This window comes from Leucopleurus acutus (assembly GCF_964270905.1).
Source record: "Leucopleurus acutus genome assembly, chromosome: 16".
NCBI classification, from domain to species: domain Eukaryota; kingdom Metazoa; phylum Chordata; class Mammalia; order Artiodactyla; family Delphinidae; genus Leucopleurus; species Leucopleurus acutus.
Genome location: NC_139158.1, coordinates 76,131,058 through 76,151,375, shown reverse-complemented (window position 1 = coordinate 76,151,375; position 20,318 = coordinate 76,131,058). Strand labels below are relative to the sequence as shown.

The 20,318-nt window shown below is 43.3% G+C and overlaps 1 protein-coding gene across 1 annotated transcript in view; it reads left to right on the top strand.

The window, feature by feature from the left end:
- Positions 1-19,114, top strand: part of B4GALT5 (beta-1,4-galactosyltransferase 5) — a 78,288-nt gene extending 59,174 nt beyond the window's left edge. Inside the window, exons 2-9 of the mRNA XM_082858102.1 lie at positions 449-583; positions 10,470-10,583; positions 11,545-11,669; positions 12,659-12,775; positions 13,401-13,588; positions 14,322-14,444; positions 17,306-17,407; positions 18,450-19,114. Coding sequence (XP_082714228.1) covers positions 449-583; positions 10,470-10,583; positions 11,545-11,669; positions 12,659-12,775; positions 13,401-13,588; positions 14,322-14,444; positions 17,306-17,407; positions 18,450-18,597 — 1,052 coding nt within the window. The 3' untranslated portion in view covers positions 18,598-19,114. The remainder of the gene's footprint in view (positions 1-448; positions 584-10,469; positions 10,584-11,544; positions 11,670-12,658; positions 12,776-13,400; positions 13,589-14,321; positions 14,445-17,305; positions 17,408-18,449) is intronic.
- The last annotated feature ends 1,204 nt before the right edge of the window (positions 19,115-20,318 follow it).

Sequence of the window (20,318 nt, the reverse complement as noted above, 5' to 3'; positions counted from 1 at the left end):
GGGCAATTGGTGGTTTCCTTTCTCTGAGAATAGCGATTGAGTATTGAGAATGTGAACTTAAAGAGAGCGGAGATCTTTTTCAGAATGTTTTAACTGATCCATAAAGGTCTTTCTGATCATAACGGTGCTAGAATACAGCTTGGGTATTTGAAGGCCAGGTAGAAGATAATTTTTTTTTCATTTATGGTTTTTCTAAAACTGCTGAATATGGACAGAAATACCCCTAAGTTCTCCTAGCTACCCAAGGAATATTGGTGTCCTGAAAACATAGAACCCAGTATGGAAAATAGAAGTTACAGCATTTGTAGGGTTTTAGAACTGAAAGGTTTCAAAAAGAAAAGGGGATAAAAAAGAAAGAAACCCAAAGTTATGTGGGGTTTTCTGTGTGTTTTACGTTACTGATTGCTTTTGAATTAACCTCTTTTCCCTCCCCGTCTGTTTTCTGCAGTGAACACCTACCTCTTCATGATGCAGGCTCAAGGCATTCTCATCCGGGACAACATGAGAACGATCGGCGCTCAGGTTTACGAGCAGGTGGTTCGGAGCGCTTATGCCAAGAGGAACAGCAGCGTGAATGACTCAGGTATATTTTTAGTAAAGAGGTGGTCTGCTCAGAGGGCCTCCTCCCAGGAGTTCAGCTAAGCGGTAATGATGGACCCAGGAGTGAACATTTCTGCCTCAGTCTTTGGAGCTTTTACCTGTAACTTTTATTATCTTATAAGCACTAAGTATATAAAGAGGGGAAAAGAACATCGAGGTTAGATGGCTTTGCCTGACATTATATTGTAAGAACTTGTTCCCAAATCGTAGTTTTCACTTTAACTACTTTTACAAAAGACTGTACATAGCAAGTTCTTCACCTTTGAGAGGAGGCTGTCTTTTTTATGTCTCTCTTTTTAACTCTTCCAAAAGTTGAACAGAGGAAGTATTTCCAGATGGTTAAATGGGTCTGTCGTGAAGCCTCTCCAGTCTCCAGCCAGGGATGGTTTTTATTTAGAAAACAGATTCTGAGATTTCATTTTGCTTCGCATTCATGATTTGCCACTTATTTCTTTAACTGAGGACTAATGTGCTTCCCCTGTGGCTTCTTAGTGATTTCACTCAAGCCTAGTATTATAAAATATGTATATTTTTAAAAATATTCTTTCCTCCAAATCAATCCTTTTTTCTTCTCTAGTAAGTTCTAAGATTGTCCAGAGCTCACCGTAGAATGTGAAATTGCTTTGCAACCGTTGCGAGTGAGAATTATTCTGGGGTGTTGGGATATCAAGAGAAAGCATTGCCTCTGAAAGGGAAGTTAAATCCTGAGAAGAACTGACCACGCCCTAGTTTATCAGTCTGTCCTGCTGGCCAGTTTAGCAGCAACCAAGCACTACAGTTAGCAAACCCATAAGCTTTGGTACTTACTTCCTTTCTTCTTGTTCGCAAAGAGCGAACGATCAACTTTTCAGAGCTTTTCAGCCAAATTGTGGCCTCACGGGACAAACTGCCTGAGCTCTGTACCGTACCTGGAAGAGGAGTCCCTGCAGCTCCTGAAGTCAAGGGAGGAGGCCAAGCAGATTTTTGTTTCCTAATTCATCCTGTGTGGTGTTCGGTTTTAACAGATGATCCCACACACATTGTCTCACTTGACTCGGATATGGCTCCGTTGGGTAGGCAGGATTTTGTTACTTCCATTTTTCACATGTACAGGTAATCTTGGGGGTGTTGGAGTGGCTTGGTCATGTGACTTTCCCTAAACCCCGCTCGAACCTGCTTCTAGTTGGGTGATAAAACTCGGGAATACTTTGACCGCCATTCAGAGCTCTTTCCCCTGTATCACTCCAGATAAAGGAGCATGTACGCTGTCGTGACCTTTACCCAGTCCACGTGTTCATGCCTCTCCAAGGTTAGAGGTTGCTGGGGCTTCTCTCTGGGCCATTGGCGAGGTAGCCTGTTTTCTCTCAAAGTTAGAGGGTGCGCAGCAGGTCTCCATCCCTGCACCACTGCTGGTCTTGCAACACAGGTCATGCTAATTCCCTGAGGGGTTATTGTCCCTGGAAGTTGAGCAGAGAGTGAGTTGCACCCTTGGAAGTCCTATCCAGGGACCCATTGTTACTTGAATTTGCATGTGTTTATCCTCAAATTATCATACACTAAAATAATTCTTCCCAGCATCCCTCTGGTTGGACTAGTTAATCATCCATTTTGTGTTTAATGTGTCTCTCTTCCTCATAAATCGGAAGTCTTTGCTGTCGGGGCCTGCTTATGATGGGGTAGATGATTTTTTTTTTTTTAACTTGGAATCTTTATTCTTTATGATTTTGTAATAGCTTATCCTTAGTTTGGTTAAGCAAACTCTAATTTGGCTATGAGAACTCTTTCAAATTTGCTAAAGGAACTATGATGATAAAATTATACAACAAGTTGGGAAAAATACCCGTGAAATAATACAACTTTTTATAAAATTGTCAGGTTTCAATTCCAGTAACCCATAAGACAGGGCCTAAAGCCAATTCATAGTCACATCATTCCAGAATGAGGGGTTATTGCCAGAAACTTTTTATGGGGTGGGAAAAGGAATAAAAGATGGTCAGTGCTGATAAATACAGGTTTAATGATACAGTGCTCTCCACAGACAGCTACAGAGACTATAAACTATTATCCAGAAACTTACAACCATACAACACAGATCACTTAGCCAGATCTAAAATAAACTGGCTTCTTGTAAATACTACAGCCCTTCTTCCATCCAAAAATGACCCTAATCTCACATGAAAACAGTTACTGTAGGGGAATCAGAAACCCAGCTTTGTGGCCCAAAGTAAAAACCAAAGGAAAAATAGCGATTCAGTGGCTAGCTGGTGAAAACGGGAGATCTGGTGCCCTTCACTGAGCTGCTTTGCTCTTCTTACTCTTTTTGTCCCCCTTCTCCAGCCCACCCATGTTAGCTCTCAGTAGGCTTGAACAAGCCATCTGAAACTGAATCATTTCTTCAGAGCTCACCACAGTGCTGATCTTCCTTTTCCCATCAGTAGCTCTTAACAGACACTTGTCATCTGAGGGCTCAAAGCCCTCCACAGAACCCTTCCTTGGAACGGCTTTATTAGTTCTATCATCATCTGCTCGCTCTCCAGCGGCACCATCCTGGCGCTGCTGGCTCCGCTCCGTCAGCATAAACGCCCTGGGGTAGATGATTTGCTTGCATTATCTCATAGGCTCCTCACAAGAACTCAGTAAGATAACGACTGTGTCCCCCTTTCAGGGATGAAGGGGTCAGAGTTATAGGATTCTCTGCAGCAGTGGGGTTGGGACTTGCTGACCTCTGAACCCCAGCAGCGCTCCTCATTGCCTGTGTTGCCTTTGTACTATGCCTGGTACCTGGTACACTGCCTAGCACATAGGAGGCATAGAGTAAATGATTTTTGAGTGTGTGAGTGGATAGATTTAACAAGAAAACACATTTTAAGTGTTGTAACCTAGTTCTGAGATTACCATCTTGATTGGCTTTTATTTTATTGGCACATCCTTGGTGAGTAAGTGTTGAAGAGGAAACATCATTTCATTGGAAGTTATCCAGTTAAAAACCAACTATTTTTATTCATTTCAAAGTAATTTTCTGCCTAGCACAGTCAGAAAGAGCATTTGGGGCCTAAAGCTGCTGAGATAGCCAGATGACCACCACCGCTGACCCCGGCCACTCCCGCCAGGAGCACCGTGGGTTTGGTAAGAGTAGCCTGGACTGAGGTAGTTCATGAACTGTGTTGCCCCGCTCTGGAAAAAAAGTGCTGTGGCACACACCCATGTTCAAAGGCCTTCAGGAGGCCAAGGGTAGCTTAAAAGCTAGTGTGTCATTTAAGTAATGCTAGCTTTCTTTATCCTTGAAAGCTAAAATGGCTACTGCCTAAAAAGAAAGTACTTTGAGGGACCAGGACTGTGACCTGGAATTAAGCCTGAAATAATGACCTGGAGAAACTTCTTGTCACTGAAAGCCTTTGGTATGTGAAATTGTGAGTCCTGTAAAATTTACCCAGAGCACCGGGGGGAGACGCTCGAGAGAATATTGGCATCAGAAGAGAATCCCTGGATTCATCCAGTCCAGCCACTTAGTTGTATATTTGAGGTGAGTGGTTGGGTGGCCTGGCGTTTCTCATTCTTAAGTACGAATTTCCAGGTGTCATTCTATGCAGTCACTTTTACCCAGAGGGAGATTTCTTCCCTCTGTATTCACGTGCACATGCACACAAACCTCCCTGTGCTGATGGCCTCAGTCCCCTTCTGGTCACATACTCAGGAAAGTATCCTGTTGCCCACATCCTTCAAAACAGGTCTGTTGTCGTAGACAAATAAAATGAACAGTCACTGCCAGTACGTTTCATACTTTATTCCGTGAGGTCGATGTTCTTTCTTAACCTCTTTCTCTCTGGTTTTTGCCTGCTCAGCCCATAGTTGTCTTTTCGTCTCCTCTCCCAGCAGGTGGTCAGCCTTAAGCGAGCTAACTCTGGAAGAATGCAAATTCTTTATATTTTACAATGCTTGTCCTGATGGCATCTTTCTGATATATATATATTTCCACTTTTTTTCAGTCAGAGAGGCAAGGGTTTGGCCTTTTCTCAAATGGGAGGAGAAAGTAGTGATTCTTCCTGGCGTCTGTTAGTCAGCACTTTTCAGTCCCCGCTCAGCTGGATTTGGTAATTTGAGGGAGAAAGCAGAATTTTCCCACCACCGTTGACTGGGGTAGCCGTGTCAACCTGGAAGCACACTGGACTCCCCTGGGCAGCTTTACAAGATGCTGATGCCTGCCCCCACCCCCGACCCCCAGAGGGTCTTATTTAATTAGTCTGGGGTATATCCTGGGCATAAGGATTTTTAAAAAGCTTCCTAGATGATTCTAGTATGCAGCCAAGGCTGCTGAACCGCTGATGTAAAGCAAAGTTGACCGAGCAGGCCATTTGGATCTGCAGGTAGGAAGGATGTCTGTTGTGGTCCCAGGTTATAAATGTAAAAGCAGCTGCCTTCTTTGCCGTCTACCTCCCTTGCTGGAAGAACATGTCCTGATTCGAAATGGATTAGATTTAAATTAAAAAGTAAAACCGTGACCATAGAAATTCAGCAGGCTGGCTTTTTCTCTCAGCAGTTCCCTCATTCGGTAGGGTCGTGCTTTAGAAGACTAAGAAATGGGTGTTTGGGGCTTCCCTGGTGGTGCAGTGGTTGGGAGTCCGCCTGCCGATGCAGGGGACGCAGGTTCGTGCCCCGGTCTGGAAGGATCCCACATGCCGCGGAGCGGCTGGGCCCGTGAGCCATGGCAGCTGGGCCTGCACGTCCGGAGCCTGTGCTCCGCGACGGGAGAGGCCACAGCAGTGAGAGGCCCACGTACTGCAAAAAAAAAAAAAAGAAAAAGAAATGGGTGTTTGGAACCCCTGAAGAGAGTATGCAGTATAGTCCTCCCATTTCTAGGAGGCTGGAGGAGAGCTAGGACTCCACAATAACCAGGCACAGTTTTACCAGGTCGTGAGCAATTAATTTCCTCTGCCTCTTCCAGTTTAAAAGGCTTCTACTACTAGTGGAAAGGTAGATTTTGTTTAAATTTTTATGTAAAGAATTTAAAGTTAGAAATGAGGAAATTTGTGTTTGTTGGGGGTGGGTGTTCTCCACGGTGTAGGGCAAGGTTATGGAGGACTTTCACTTAGGAGTTGTGTGTTTCAGGTTTTCTTTTTTAAAAATGACATTATTAATTTAGTAATCAGAAGAAAAGAATAAGTGGTGTTTTGTTTCATGCTAGCTGCTAACGAAACAGGAGGGAAGGGGGCAGGGCACAACCTTTAAAAGAATGACATAGCCCTTGGGATATGACATAAACTGGTTAGAACCAACTAGGTCCAAGATGGCGGAAGATTCGACTTCCAGTAGACCTTGAGCCTCATAATATACTCTCCGTAATACATTAGCTAAATGACACACCCACAGGCGCATGACAGTTCCGAGGCTGACCGTAAAAGGTCAAAAATTAGGCGGTGGCCCAATTCCTGGAAATTCTGCCCCTTCCCCCCAAAAGTTGGAATTATCCTCCTACTAGTTAGCCTATGAAGTTACCCGGCTCAGAAAGACTAACAACAACCCCATATTTCGAGGCCTCGCACCTTCTGAGATGGTCCACACTCTGTCTGTGGTGTGTGTTTCTTCCAAGGTCATTGTCGCCTTTTGCAATGGACTGCATTCTTCTGCCTATGGAATGTGTATCTCTAAACAAATCCACTTCTTACCTATCACTTTGTCTGTCACCGAATTTGAATTTCTGTGCTGAGACATAACCTGAGCTTCAGTAAGTCCTGAGACCAGGTGTGTGATCTCTGTTAAAAGACAGTAGGTTCATGAGACTTCCTGGTGGTCCAGTGGTTAAGACTCCACGCTTCCAACGCAGGGGGTGCGGGTTCGATCCCTGGTCAGGGAACTAAGATCCCACATGCTATGGGCGTGGCCAAAAAAAAAAGACAAAAGACAGTGGGTTCAAGTCCCAATCTGGGTTGTACAGTTTCACTACCAGGCCTATTATATATATATCAGTGTTGGAAGGAAGTAGAAAGGAATTTATCTGTGTCCCCAAACAGAACCCCAAAGTAGGATCATTAAGGTTAGACGGTGTCTTGTCTCCTCTCCCACATGTTTTTTTAACTTCTTGTTCCCTACTTAGGTTGTAGCTCTAAGGCTTGGTTCTGTCTTTGCCCAGAATTACTATTCTGTTTTTGTTGATTTGCTTATGAAAATGCCTGTTGTAATACTTCTGGGAATTTCTTTGCCTAATTACTGTGATGCCGTTTCTTTTTTTTTTCCCTTAAAAAGTATGTATGTATGTATTTATTTCACACACACACACACACACACACACACACACACACTGTATTTTATTTTTACAAGAGATAAATAAACTGACACCAAGCATCGTAAATGGATGACCACAACAGAAGCAACAATGATTGCAATTACCAAACACGAAACACACTCACACTATGTCATAATATTGACATTCAGTCCAGGAATCCTCCACAGTAACAGCGCCTTTACTTTGCAGTGAAAATTGATTTGTATATTTGACATGGGACTGAGTGAACTGATGAGGATGACTATAATTTTTGTGATGCCGTTTCTAACCAGCTTCTCCCTCCACACATGCGCACATCACAGACATACACGTTTTCTAGAACACATGAAAACTGCTAATTTTTTTTCTTAAAAAGAATCATTTTATGTACAAAAAAATATGTGTGTGTATATATATGTATACAATTAAGCAAAATGAGAATCACCCAGAGTAATGATTAGCATTGGAGGTTCTTGACGTAGCTTTTTGAAATGTTAATACCTTCAGAAAGGGCTGGACTTAGGATGGATTTGCATGTGTGAACTGAGGACTTTGGGCTAATTTCTGTGTGAATGTAATTTTACCTTTAGTGTTCATGCTGACTTGGTTTATGTCTTTATATAAATGCAAGCTTATTGTTTTTCAGGAAAGCTGCAACTAAAAAGGACAGAAAGCATTCTGTCCCTTTCCTGCCCTGTTAAGAGACTTAAATATTATTGTATTTACGAGATGATATGAAACCTATTATATATATATATGAATCCTTGTATTCAGCCATATTTATAATAAATACTCATAATATAAAAAAAAAAGAGACTTCAAATTCTCTTCAAGTTGCCTCTCATTGAGTTTCGTCCTCCGAGTACTTGTAGAATAGGCAGCCATGTGTCTGTATAAAAGGACTCACTGTATTAGCCATTTGATTCTTGGAAGCCTTTTCATAGTGCTTTTTAAAAACAATCCATGTTGAAGATTCTAGAATTCCAGAGTGCAAAGTGAATGTGAATAGGAAGTTTTAATTTTCATAGAATCAGCATGAATCCAAAAGGACTGGAGAAAGAGATTTTCATACTCTGAAAAAATAGTGCAGTGTAATGGAAAGAGTTCAGTCGGGTCTCTGTTATGCACTAGCCAGGTCTCCTTGTACGAGTTGTGTATACGGTGCCTCACTTTCTTTATCTGTCAAAAGATAAAGAGGTTGGAGGACCCCCTTCATACCTCCCCCTAGGAAAAAGGCCTCTGCTTTACTCTTTAACACGTCACTAAAATGACAGTAGATTTTGTGTGTGTGTGTGTGTGTGTGTGTGTGTGTGTTTAATGGCGTAAACCCCTGAAAATGAGAACAAGAAAGGAGACCACAGCAAAAAATTTTGCAAGTTGGAAAGCAGATGGACCAGTGATAAAGGACTTAATGGACCCAAGAAAACTGACTGCTAATGTGGCAGCAAGGAAAGCCAGCAACCACTGCAGTTTATACCCCAGAATCCCTCAGAAGCTCAGGAATCAGCAACATCAAGTACTTTTGGAGATAAGAATAAAGGTGGCAACTAAGATAAAGGTTGGTTGAAAGCTGTTTAAAAAGCAGTCAGATACCCAGATTCCTTCCCCTGTCCTGGCAAAGTACTAGAGACTTGATAACCTCCAGAGATGGCAAAATAGAGGGTCCTTCAACTGGGGGGACCTGGCTTGGTTTAGGGTACCCTAGCCTTTTCCTCTTCCTCAGTTTTAGGGTGCTTGCAGCAAAGAGCATGTGATTCTGGCAGGAGATTAGAATAGACTTCTCTGGGAAACCTGACTGGACCAAGAGGAAAGACCCAAAGATATTGACACTGGAGGTTTCCAAACCAAACTTTTGGCCAGAACACCCTCCAATGAAGAACCTCAGTCCAGACCCTTCCAGTTAGCTTTCGTTCCCCACTCTTAAATATTAGCAGATGGCCGAGGATCACTGTGCTAGAGACCAAAACAAATAAGAAGCAGCAAATTGAAAGAAACAGAATATACTGGGAGGAAAAAACTTAACTATCACATATGTTCTCAAGGGTCAGAGGAAAAGGATTGCAAACATGGAACAAGACATTGAAAAAAAAAATGAACATTCAGAAAATTAAAGGGACACTTTGAAATAAAAACTCTAACAGCAGAAAATGATAATTAAAAGAAGGACTGGGTTTGAGGAAATCTCTCAAGGTAGAGCAGAAGAATAGCAAGATGGAAAGACAGTTAGAAAAGATGAGAAAATTGTAGGGCCAGGAAGTCCAACATCTGAGTCCTATTTTCTGTTCTCCAGAAAGATAGCACAATACAGAAGGGAGGAAATCATCATCACAGTAATACCTCCTCCTCACCCCAAAATTTTAGAACAGAAAATGAATTTCCAAACTTTAAAAGCCCACCAAAAGGTCAACACGGTGGGCTAGGCACACCAGTATGAAATTTCCTGAAGAGAAAGTTCTTTACACTTCCAGAAAGAAATTACTTCACCTTTTACAAAGATAAAGAATGGGAATGGCTTCGGACTTAACAGGCACAGGGGAATCTAGAAGGCTGTGGGAAAGCACCTTTACAATTATTTCCAGCCTTGAATTCTATAAAACCAACCAACCGTGTATCAAGTGAGGAAGAATGAAAATAATCAGCTATACAGGGTTTCAAAATCACTGCCCTTTCCCCCTTCTTAGGAAGCCACTGGAAGAATGTGCTCTACCAAGTGAGAACAAGGGAGAAGCTGAACTTAGGAAAACTGAGGTTCGATACTATAGGAAGATGAAGGGACTCCCCAGGACACTGAGGAAGGGAGATCCCAGAGTAGCATGTGCACATCAGGCTCACAGGAAAGCCTGTCCAAACTGGAGTGGATCGGGAGGTGCTGGACCTTCTTAAGGAAGAGGAAATTGAGGGAAGACCTGATGCCTGTGTCTTCAGGGGAAATGAAGTGGCAAAGGGCATGACGTCAAGTTGTCATCATTTCACATAAAACTAAGCAAACAGGAAAACAAGACAGTCGCTCCAGGAAAAAATAATTATGCAGGAAAGGAAAAGTGATCATAACTTTCCCCATTTCTCAGCTACAGCGAGTATTTATCGAATCGTCATAATATAAATACTGAAGGTTGTCCTAACCACGATTATCATATTTGACTGGAGGGAGACTGGAGGATGGAAAGCGTATGTGTGTGGCGGGGGCAGGGGAGGGAGGGAGCGCAGTCTTCAGCTCCCGCAGTGAGAAGTCAACAGATGGACCTAAAACCCAAGCATCGAGGTTGGGTGTGCAGGCTGACGGAGATAAATGCTGAGGTAGTAGGCGAGGAAGTGAGAGCGGCTCCTTTAGAGAAAGACATGCGAGGGGGCCCTGTGTTTTTTTTTTTTTTAATTACGTTGTAAGGTTATTTGACTGTGAACTGCCTGCATATAAAGCTATAACAACAGTAAGAATAGAAACACTGGTAAACTAGTATCATCTGGTTAACATTTTTATTGACAGGTTCAGATTTTAGCTGCAGAGCTAGGCCAGCGGCCTGCCTCCCCAAAAGATGATATCTAAGAAAAATACTCCTTTGGTAGGCATCGAAGACTTGTAGGAGTGATGACATGTACCAGTCTGAGTTGCCTTTTTTTCTTACCTCTCTAGATTATCCTCTTGACTTGAACCACAGCGAAACCTTCCTACAAACCACAACTTTTCTTCCTGAAGACTTCACCTACTTTGCAAACCATACCTGCCCCGAAAGGCTCCCTTCCATGAGTGAGTAGAGCTCTTGCTTATCTTCCTCTGTTTTTAAAACTGATGCCTTCTTATTTGAGTAAACTAAAAGGGAGAGTGTTCTTGAGCTGTCGATGTCTACTTACACAGAGATTGTAACCGCCTCCCGGATGTTGGGAACAGGGATTCTGAAAGTTACTTGTGCCCTGGCTCCTCTTCAGCACTTCTGTAGGGTGGCCTGTGTTCCTGGTGCCATTTTCTACCACATTTTTCACTCTTTGCTTTACACATGCCCCCCTTCTTTGTAACTCGGGGTCTGTTAAGATGTCCTAGAGAAAGTGTAGGCAACCAGCTTTGTCTTTTAGTATAAATCTCACACTGATTATATGACTTGCTCGCTATGAGGGAAGTTATTTTCTTAACAAAGTGCTAGTTTAGGAAATTCTTGGATCTTTTCTTTCTCTTCCTTTTTCTTCTTCCTCTCCCCTTCCTCTTCCCCTTTCCTTTCCTTTCCTTCTTAGAATCTCATGTATAATCTGAAACAATGACAATGTACTTTTACACCTTTTCTGTACTTTGGGGCTTCTTGGACAGTCCTCTTCTGGACTTGAGTCCGAGACGATGAGAGTTCTGAGTTTGGACGTGACCAGTCGGGGTCACTGATCGATGAGTTGGGATAGTGTGTCTATACATGCCTCAGGAGCACACAGCGACGGTGCCAAGCTCAGCTACTTCTCTCCTTCCATTTTCAGAAGTTCAGCTGCTGTACACCCTTGGCAGAAGCAGAACTCAAAGGCTCAATTTCTTGATTTGCTGCTTTACACAGTAATAGTAATAGTGATTTGCTGAAATGCAATGAGTTGGAAAGCAGAGGAAGGGACCCCCATCCCTGTTAAAAACTGAAAAAGCACTGAACTGCTCCAGAGATTACAACCCTGAACATAGGAATAAGACTACCATTTTCTGGCCTCTTAATTATTATTTTTTTCCCTCCTCTGTTCAGAGGGCCCCATAGCCATAAACATGAGTGAAATTGGAATGGATGCCATCCATGAACTCTTCTCTAAAGACCCAACCATCAAGCTCGGAGGTCACTGGAAGCCATCGGATTGCATTCCTCGATGGAAGGTAGGGGGTGAGGTCAGACCCCAAGTGCTGGAAGCCTACCTGCCATCATCTGAATCACCATGGGTTTCACTCTGACCTTTTGTAATTTGCACCCTACTTACTACTTAATGCAAAATATTTGCATTTGATGGGAACATACTGGAGGAATGGATTTCCCTGAGGACTCTTCTGTAGCCACAGAAATTCACATTGTTCTGATGACTGAGCCAGGACCCTTTTTCTTCCTTACAGGAATATTGGCTAAGCAGGGGGTAGGGGGTGGTAGGTCTCTTGTGACACATTTGCAGAAGCCATCTTCACAAATTCAGTGCTTCATGCCTTATTTGGCATTGTTGCCGTGAGTCTAGTGGAATAAAAAGTGGAGTTATCTAGCCTGACACTGAGAATTGTTTAGTTTTTTTCTGCGTGACTCTAATCAGGAGACATCGGTAGTGTGGATCAAGCTTATGGCACTGGCTTAAGTCCATTCTTTCAACAAGTATTTAGTAAAGTGCCTGTTCTGTGCCAGCCCTATGAGATGCTGTGGTGCAGCAGTGATCAAAGCACGTCTGGAACAGATCAGTGTTTCCAGCCCATCACTGGGTTGTAAAATCAATTTAATGAGCAGCATTTAAAAAAATTTATGTATATATATAAAAGTGCATTGCATGTTTTAAGGGGAAGTACTGTTCTGTGAAGCGTGTTTTAGTTGTATGTCTCTATATTTGTGTACTGGGTCACAGTGAATATGAATGTATGTCTCTCTCTGGGTTGTGGTCTCGAATTCATTTGCAGGCCCACTGTGTACATGGTATGGCACATGTAAGAACGAGGTCCACTTACTTCCAAGGGTCGACTTGCCACCATAGGTCTTCATTTAGAGAAGCTGAGGATAAGACAGCTCCCAGAACTCCCCAAGAGCTGGTCCCCGATTCTGCAGAAGTGCCCTGCTGCAAAGCAACAGATGAGGGGACCAACAGGGCGGCCTGTTTTGCTGTGACCCATTGCAGGTGGCAATCCTTATCCCCTTCCGGAACCGCCATGAGCACCTCCCGGTCCTGCTCCGACACCTGATTCCCATGCTCCAACGCCAGCGCCTACAGTTTGCATTTTATGTGGTGGAGCAAGTAAGTGGTCCTTCTCTCTTCTTTCTCTTCTGAGACAGCAGTTTAGAGAGCTTCAAGCTAATGCATCCTTGGTGTAAAGATCCAGTAAAACTGAAAGCTCACAGTCGACTGAGTCGCCCTGCGGCAGGAAGGGGAGCAGAGAGCAGTCCTGCTTCTGGTTTGAGATGTTGCTCAATATCAGCAGATTTGAGTGCAGCCTGGAACTTGTTTACCCTGAACAAAGGCCTCTTGTGGGCTGCTTTTGCTAGAGCTGCTTTAAGTGTTGTCTTTAGGCCCCAGACCCAGGAAATTCCCCTTAAGATAAGGAGCCACAGGTCGAAATGGCAGTGTTGTTATTCCTTCTGTATATGGGACTGGGTACCCTTCTAAATGCTGTTACATGGCTGACCGTCTGCCTTTACAACAGCCTTGGGAGAGAGGAGCTTGGGTTTATCTTTATCACCCCTTTTTATTTCCGAGGAAGTCAAGGCCAGAGGTCAAGTGATTGTGAGCCAGTGATGAGCTGGGCAGGACCCACCTCCCTTCTGGCCCAGGATCTCTCAATAAGCTCTCCCTTAGGCAGGGCTGAGGCAGCAAAGATTGTGCTTCAAGAGTCCTTTTAAAAATAAAGGTCTGCTTCTTTTAGGTTGGCACCCAGCCCTTTAATCGAGCCATGCTTTTTAATGTGGGTTTTCAAGAAGCAATGAAGGACTTGGACTGGGACTGTCTTATCTTTCATGATGTGGATCATATACCAGAAAGCGATCGTAACTATTATGGATGTGGACAGATGCCAAGGCACTTTGCAACTAAACTGGATAAGTACATGTATCTGTGAGTATCATTTCCCCTTAATTAAAGAGGTTAAATCTAAAAGGATGGTGAGAGATGCAAAGATGCCAAAATCCAATTAGCTCCAACCTGAATGGCAATCAACTGATGAATGGATAAACAAAATGTAGTATATGCATCCATACAATGGAATGCTATTTGGCAATAAGAAGGAATGAAGTACTGATATATGTGACAACATGACGAACCTAGAAAACATTATGCTCAGTGAAAGAAGCTAACTACTAAAGACTGCATGTTATATGATTCCATTTATATGAAATGTCCAGAATAGGCAAATCTGTAGAGACAGAAAGGAGAATAGTGGTTGCATAGGGTTGAGGGGAATAGGGGGAAATGAGTGACTGTTGATGGTGGGTACAAGGCTTCTTTCAGGAGGGTGATGAAATTAATTAAAATTGTTGGTGGCCATGGTTGCACAGCTCCATGAATATACTAAAAACCATTGAATTATACACTTTTAATGGGTGAATTATATGGTATGTCAATTCTGCGTCAATAAAGCTGTTATTAAAATAATCAATTAGGAAAAAGTTCAATTAGCTACTCAGATTGATGCGTCTTGTCCTGAGGAAACAGTTTCAGGTGGGTCAGGGCAGTAGCACAGAGAGTATTGTTTTACTTAAGACTTAGTTCTCCAGTGAGATGGCCTGTTCTAGGAGAAAAAAATCACCCTTTAATGCACAGATGATTGATACCATACATCTCCTTTTAGGCTTCCTTATACTGAGTTCTTTGGTGGAGTGAGCGGCTTAACAGTGGAACAGTTTCGGAAAATCAATGGCTTTCCTAATGCTTTCTGGGGTTGGGGTGGAGAAGATGATGACCTGTGGAACAGGTACTACCTTCTTCTGATGTCTTCTAGAAATGCTACCTTAGACTCTCCAGACTATCACTGTCTAATAGGAATATGATGTACTAAGCCATGTATGTAAATTTCAGTGTTCTAGTAGCTACATTTAAAAAGGTTAAAAAAGAAAAAGGTGAAATTAATTTATTATATTAATAAAAATATTTTTTAAATTATATTTATCATAGTATATCCAAAATAATACCATTTCAACATGTAATCAATATAAACTATTAATGAGATATTTTACATTCATTTTTTTCTGACTAAATCATAGAAATCTGGTGTGTACTTTACACTCACAGCACATTTTACTGAAACCTCCGCAAACCAGAGGTCAGATGTTTGTTATGTGTACACAGATTTATCCATGCCATCAGATAAGGCTTGTATTATGTAAGTTTGTATGAACAATCCTGTGTGTGATTAGTGTAAAGTAGTATTTTTACAGAGTAAGTAAATAGTAACCTAATAAGGAACAAATAACCAAAAGAATTTCTACCTTGTATCCACTTTCTATCTCAGCTTTGAAAAAAGAAAGGGTGTGTTGGTTGTTAATACAAAATAATATTTTCGGGTAAAAATTCAGATGATACAGATGTGTCTAAGCCAGGGAGTATAAGTCTTAATCCCCATTGTTACCCTGTTTCCTTCCCAGGAAGTAGCCATTTGAACAAGCTGTTTCTTTCTATAGACTTGTTTCTATTCATACATAAACAACCCAGACACATCCCTTCTCCCCTTCCAACCATGTTAGAGAGCCACTTCATTATTTTTAACAATTGCATGGTATTTCTTTATGTAGATAGACAACAATTTATTTTAATCCTCTCTTGTTGATGAACATTGTTTAATTTTGAACATGTTTTGTTCACATGTGCAAATATATCTTTAGATTAAATTCCTAGTTGCAGAACTGCAGAGTCAAGAAGTAAATGCACTTTTTAAAAAAAATTTTTTTTTATTAATTAATTTATTTTTGGCTGTGTTGGGTCTTTGTTGCTGTGCGTGGGCTTTCTCTAGTTGCAGTGAGCAGGAACTACTCTTTGACGCAGTGCGAGGACTTCTCACTGCGGTGGCTTCCCTTGTTGTGGAGCACGGGCTCTAGGCACACGGGCTTCAGTAGTTGTGGCATGCGGGCTCAGTACTTGTGGCTTGCAGGCTATAGAGCGCAGGCTCAGTAGCTGTGGCACACGGGCTTAGTTGCTCCGCGGCATGGGGGATCTTCCCGGACCAGGGCTTGAACCCGTGTCCACTGCATTGGCAGGCAGATTCTTAACCACTGCGCCACCAGGGAAGTCCCAAGAAGTAAATGCACTTTTAAATTTTGATAGTTATTGTCACATTTTCCTCCAGAAAAGATTGCAAAAATATGCTGACCAACAGCACATTAGCGTACAAATTTTCTTACACCACCAGCAACATTGGATGTAAACAACCTTTTCAACGTGTGCCGTGTTTCAGCTCTGTAGTAGCTCCATGTGGCTTGTGGCTGCTGTTAGGCAAAGCAGCTCCAGACAGTTCTTTCTCAGTCTGTTAGGTAGAAGTGGCATCTCATCCTTTTAACTTGGGTTTCTTAGGAACCTAGTGAGGATGAACAGCTTTTCCAGACATTTAACTAAGTTTGACTGGTTTTTGAATCCAGTTGAGCTCCCCCAGGATATCTGCCATAACTCTCGTCTTGCTCTTTCCTCAGCTCAGCAAGGAGCCCCTCAGTGCAGGACCCTACAGCTGGTTTTCCCCAGCGCCCCGCACAATTCCAGACACACAGTAGGCATTTCATATATATTTATCAAGTGAGAGTGAGAACACATCTTCACACAGTCGGCCCTCCGTACCCATGGGTTCTGAAGTTGAGGATTCAACCAACTACGGAATGAAAATATTAAAAAAAAAATTCCAGGAAGTTTCAAAACGCAAACCTTGGATTTGCCACATGCTGGCACCTATTCTCATAGCATTGTATTAGGTGTGATAAATTAGCTAGGTTTGGTTTAAGGTATCCTGGAGGATGTGAGTGGATTATATGCAAATACTATGCCATGTTACATAAGGGACTCGAGCATCCACAGATTTTAATATCTGTGGGCCCGGTGCTGGAACCAGTCCCCCACCCAGAGACTGAGGGCTGACTATATATCAAAATGAGAGTATAATTTGGAGTCGAGGAGGATGTTGAAGTATGAAAATGATCATAAATATCGCATAGATATCCAAAGTCTACCCCATGTATTGCGTATTTCTTGGAGTCCTATCAAGTTTCCAGTAAACCCAGCCTGGGAAATCTTATATTTATCATGTTAAGAATAAATATCCTGAACACCTCCTCTAAATTCTTCTTCCCTCATGGTGACTTTTCATAAATTGTGAAGTTTTATATCTATATCGGAGGACATCATATAAATTAGCTCATCCCCCTGGTGATGGGGGAGGTGGGCGGAGACATAAGGTCTCTCTAGGGGGGACACACGGTGACTCTGACTTTGCTGACTTGCTCTGTGGTAGGTCATGGAAGACAGGTGTGCCCACCGGGGAGAACATGTTTCTGATAGGACCCAAACAAGCCGGCCCAGAGGGAGTGTGGTTGTACCTGTCACGGAGACCCTGTGTCACACCTCAAGAATTTTGAATTTCTTTTTGAATTTCAAATTTCTTTCCTTCTTCAAAACGTTTTTGTATTGTAGACTTCTTTTCTAAAGCTGTGAACTTATCCAGAGGGGAAGCAACATGAATATTTAGATGCAGAAGTTCTGTTGTTCAGCTTGGGGTCCTTCAGCCTCGGGATGGGTTTGGTCACCTATGGGACTTGATCATTTTACCCAAAAGCTCACCCTCTTTGTCTTGGACAGAGTGCAGAATGCAGGCTATTCTGTGAGTCGGCCAGAAGGTGATGCAGGGAAGTACAAGTCCATTCCTCATCACCACCGCGGAGAAGTCCAGTTTCTTGGAAGGTTGGTGCAGTTTATTTATTCCTTGTACAAATATCCTGTATACTTCGCATTTCCAGGTGTCCCCGAGCACGGCAGCCCCTGTCTTGCTCCCCACCCCTCTCCAGGGTCTTGTTCGGACAGCTGTTTTAGAGTTCCTGTATATATATTAATTTAAGTGTGAGGCAGGCGTTTGGGGGCAAAATCATACCATTGGTGAAAATTTTTGACAGTAAGATCTTTTAAGGACATCACTCATTCTGTGTCTTAAGCTTTGTCGTCTCCTCTGTAGCCTTCAGGGAGTTGGGGAAGAATCCACTCCGGTAAAGGTTTCTGTGTAACTCACAGTCACATGACAGAAAGTTTGGCACCCTCTCTGCAAGCTCTGGTTCTGGAAGGGTGTCCCTCAGCTTCTGTTTGCGTGATTGCAGCTGCTTTATTACCCTCTGTACGTTCAATAAAGAAATTCCTGATCGGACTGAGCGGGGCATGTGGGTGGAGTACGTCTCTGCGTCCTCAGGAGTGGCTCTTTGTGTCTTTTGTCAGTAGTGGGGAGCACTATTCTCTAGACAGTCGACCTGGCTGCGTGAACTCTGTTTTCATGGGAGTAAGCAGGCACTGAATACAGACTGAACTTTCTCATCCCATGTGTTTAGCAGCTTACCTCCCACTTCCCCACTCTGTGGTTTTGGGAAAACCAGTTAATATTGAGAGCCTTGGTTTCCTCATCTGCAAAGGGGCAGGCACATTAAATGAAATAATGCTGTAAGTAAAACACCTCGCATGAAATAGGACGTGTTTCTAATTCTAATGATGACGTGTAGCCTGGAGGAGCTGACATTAAATGAAATAATGCTGTAAGTAAAACACCTCACATGAAATAGGACATGTTTCTAATTCTAATGATGACGTGTAGCCTGGAGGAGCTGAACGGCCAGTCACCCGCCATGTGGGGCAGGAACATCGTTTTGGGTTGTGCCGCCTCCTGTGGTCTGCCCTGCCCCGTCCGTGTCGTGAGGAGCTTGGACCCTCGCTCAGAGCCACCCCTCTGTTCTCTGCTTAACAGGTATGCGTTGCTGAGGAAGTCCAAAGAACGGCAAGGGCTGGACGGCCTCAACAACTTGAACTACTTTGCAAACATCACATATGACGCCTTGTATAAAAACATTACTGTCAATTTGACACCCGAGCTGGCTCAGGTGACCGAGTACTGAGACGAGGGGAGAATATATGTTTGCTTCACCCACCGCCCCCAAGAAAGCAGCCTGACGACATGTCTCGGGGCTCCGCAGAGGAAGAAAACAGAAATCCAGTGTGGATCCATGAGGGATCACAGGGTTCAAGGAAAAAATGTGAACAGAGCACACGCACATAACGCCTTCACCGTTTGGACCCACTGGACTTGAGGGAGTCAGCGGGGAACTGACTTGCTCTTTTCACAAGACAGACGTCTGTCCTGCTGCTCTTCTCCCTCATCTTCTGCCCTGACGTCCCATCTCCTCCACAATCTGCAGAACCGGAACTGTGATCCGCCACCATCCCGCCACGAATGGCCTTGGGAGCTTCTTGCCCTTCAGAGCAAAGAGGCAGACCCACCACAGGGCAGCTGTGTTTTAGGAAGAGCAAAGGCAACTCCACACAACCATTCTTCTACATCTCTGGTGTTCTCTTTGGTTTCATTAAAAAAAAAAAAAAGATTACCTGCTTTGGGTGGGGATGAGGGGGGAGTGGGGGAGGGATTGGGGAAGATAAATAGACATATAACAATCACTTCTTGAAGAAGTATAATTGTAAATAAGCCATGTAAAATGCCTTTTTTAAATTTAATTTTCTAGCTGGCTCCAATTCAAACCGAGGGTTTATAAATTAGATCCCATATTTGTTTGGCAGATGCAGGAACTCAGCTCAAGTGGAATAACATCGTCTCCCAAATTGCTGTCACTCTGGAAGGGAGTGGTTATAGGGCATGTCACAGGAGAGCAAAACAGTCCAATCTTTATCACCGGTAGCTAACTTCTTGTGCCCCCACCCCTGTCCCCTTTTCCAAAAGTCTTGCTCCCGACTTTGGCTCTGGAGTCTCTGCCCTGCTGGGCACGTCCACTCTCATCCCAGTCTTGTGCTGAACACGAAGCTGCTGTGTTAGAACACTGCTCTCCCGCTTGAAGCAAACCCGTCAGGTGGGCCCACTGTGCGCACACCCCTGGATCTCTGGACTTCCTGTCTTGTCCTTCCATCATCGTAAAGAGAGAGTGTGGGTGTTGGTTTTCCCTACTTCCGTCTCTCTCTCTCTCTTTCTCTCTCTCTCTCCTTCTTTCGCTTGCTCTTGTGGAACTTGGCCACAGTTTCTGAAGTCTGTGCCTAAATTACCAACCAGCTTCAGCGATTCCTTTGAATATTTCCCATTTTGGTTTCTGGAAAGCTTTGTCGTTAACACTATTAACTAGGACATAGAATGATGAGCAACTGAATTATGAAGAATTCAGCCAGGGAGCAGGTGACACTCGTGTGCTATGGGTCAGCTGGGATCCAGGTTAGACCAAATCCAAGCTTTGGGATTAGACTAACAAAGCTGCCGGACGGCGGCCGCAGGAGCCCAAGTGCTCCATTCACACCCCCATGTGCTTTCTGAAGTCAGATTCTCAATCACATTTGAAGTTGTGCCTTTGTGTTTTCGCCTGAGCTGAATCCCTCACCTCATAGTCCCCTTTGGCTTCTGCAGAATTCTGAAAAATGCCAGGTTTTTCCCCTCCTTTTCCATAAAACATATTTATATATCATTATTAGGAGTACTTTCTGAAGAGTACTTCATGTTGTTTTTTAATTGCCTTGTTTGCCTTCAACTTCCTTAATTTTCATGGTTTACATGGGTGTGTGTAGAGGCTGTATTTGTTTATATACACATGGGTTGGGGGTTTATTCCATTGCATGTGTTGGT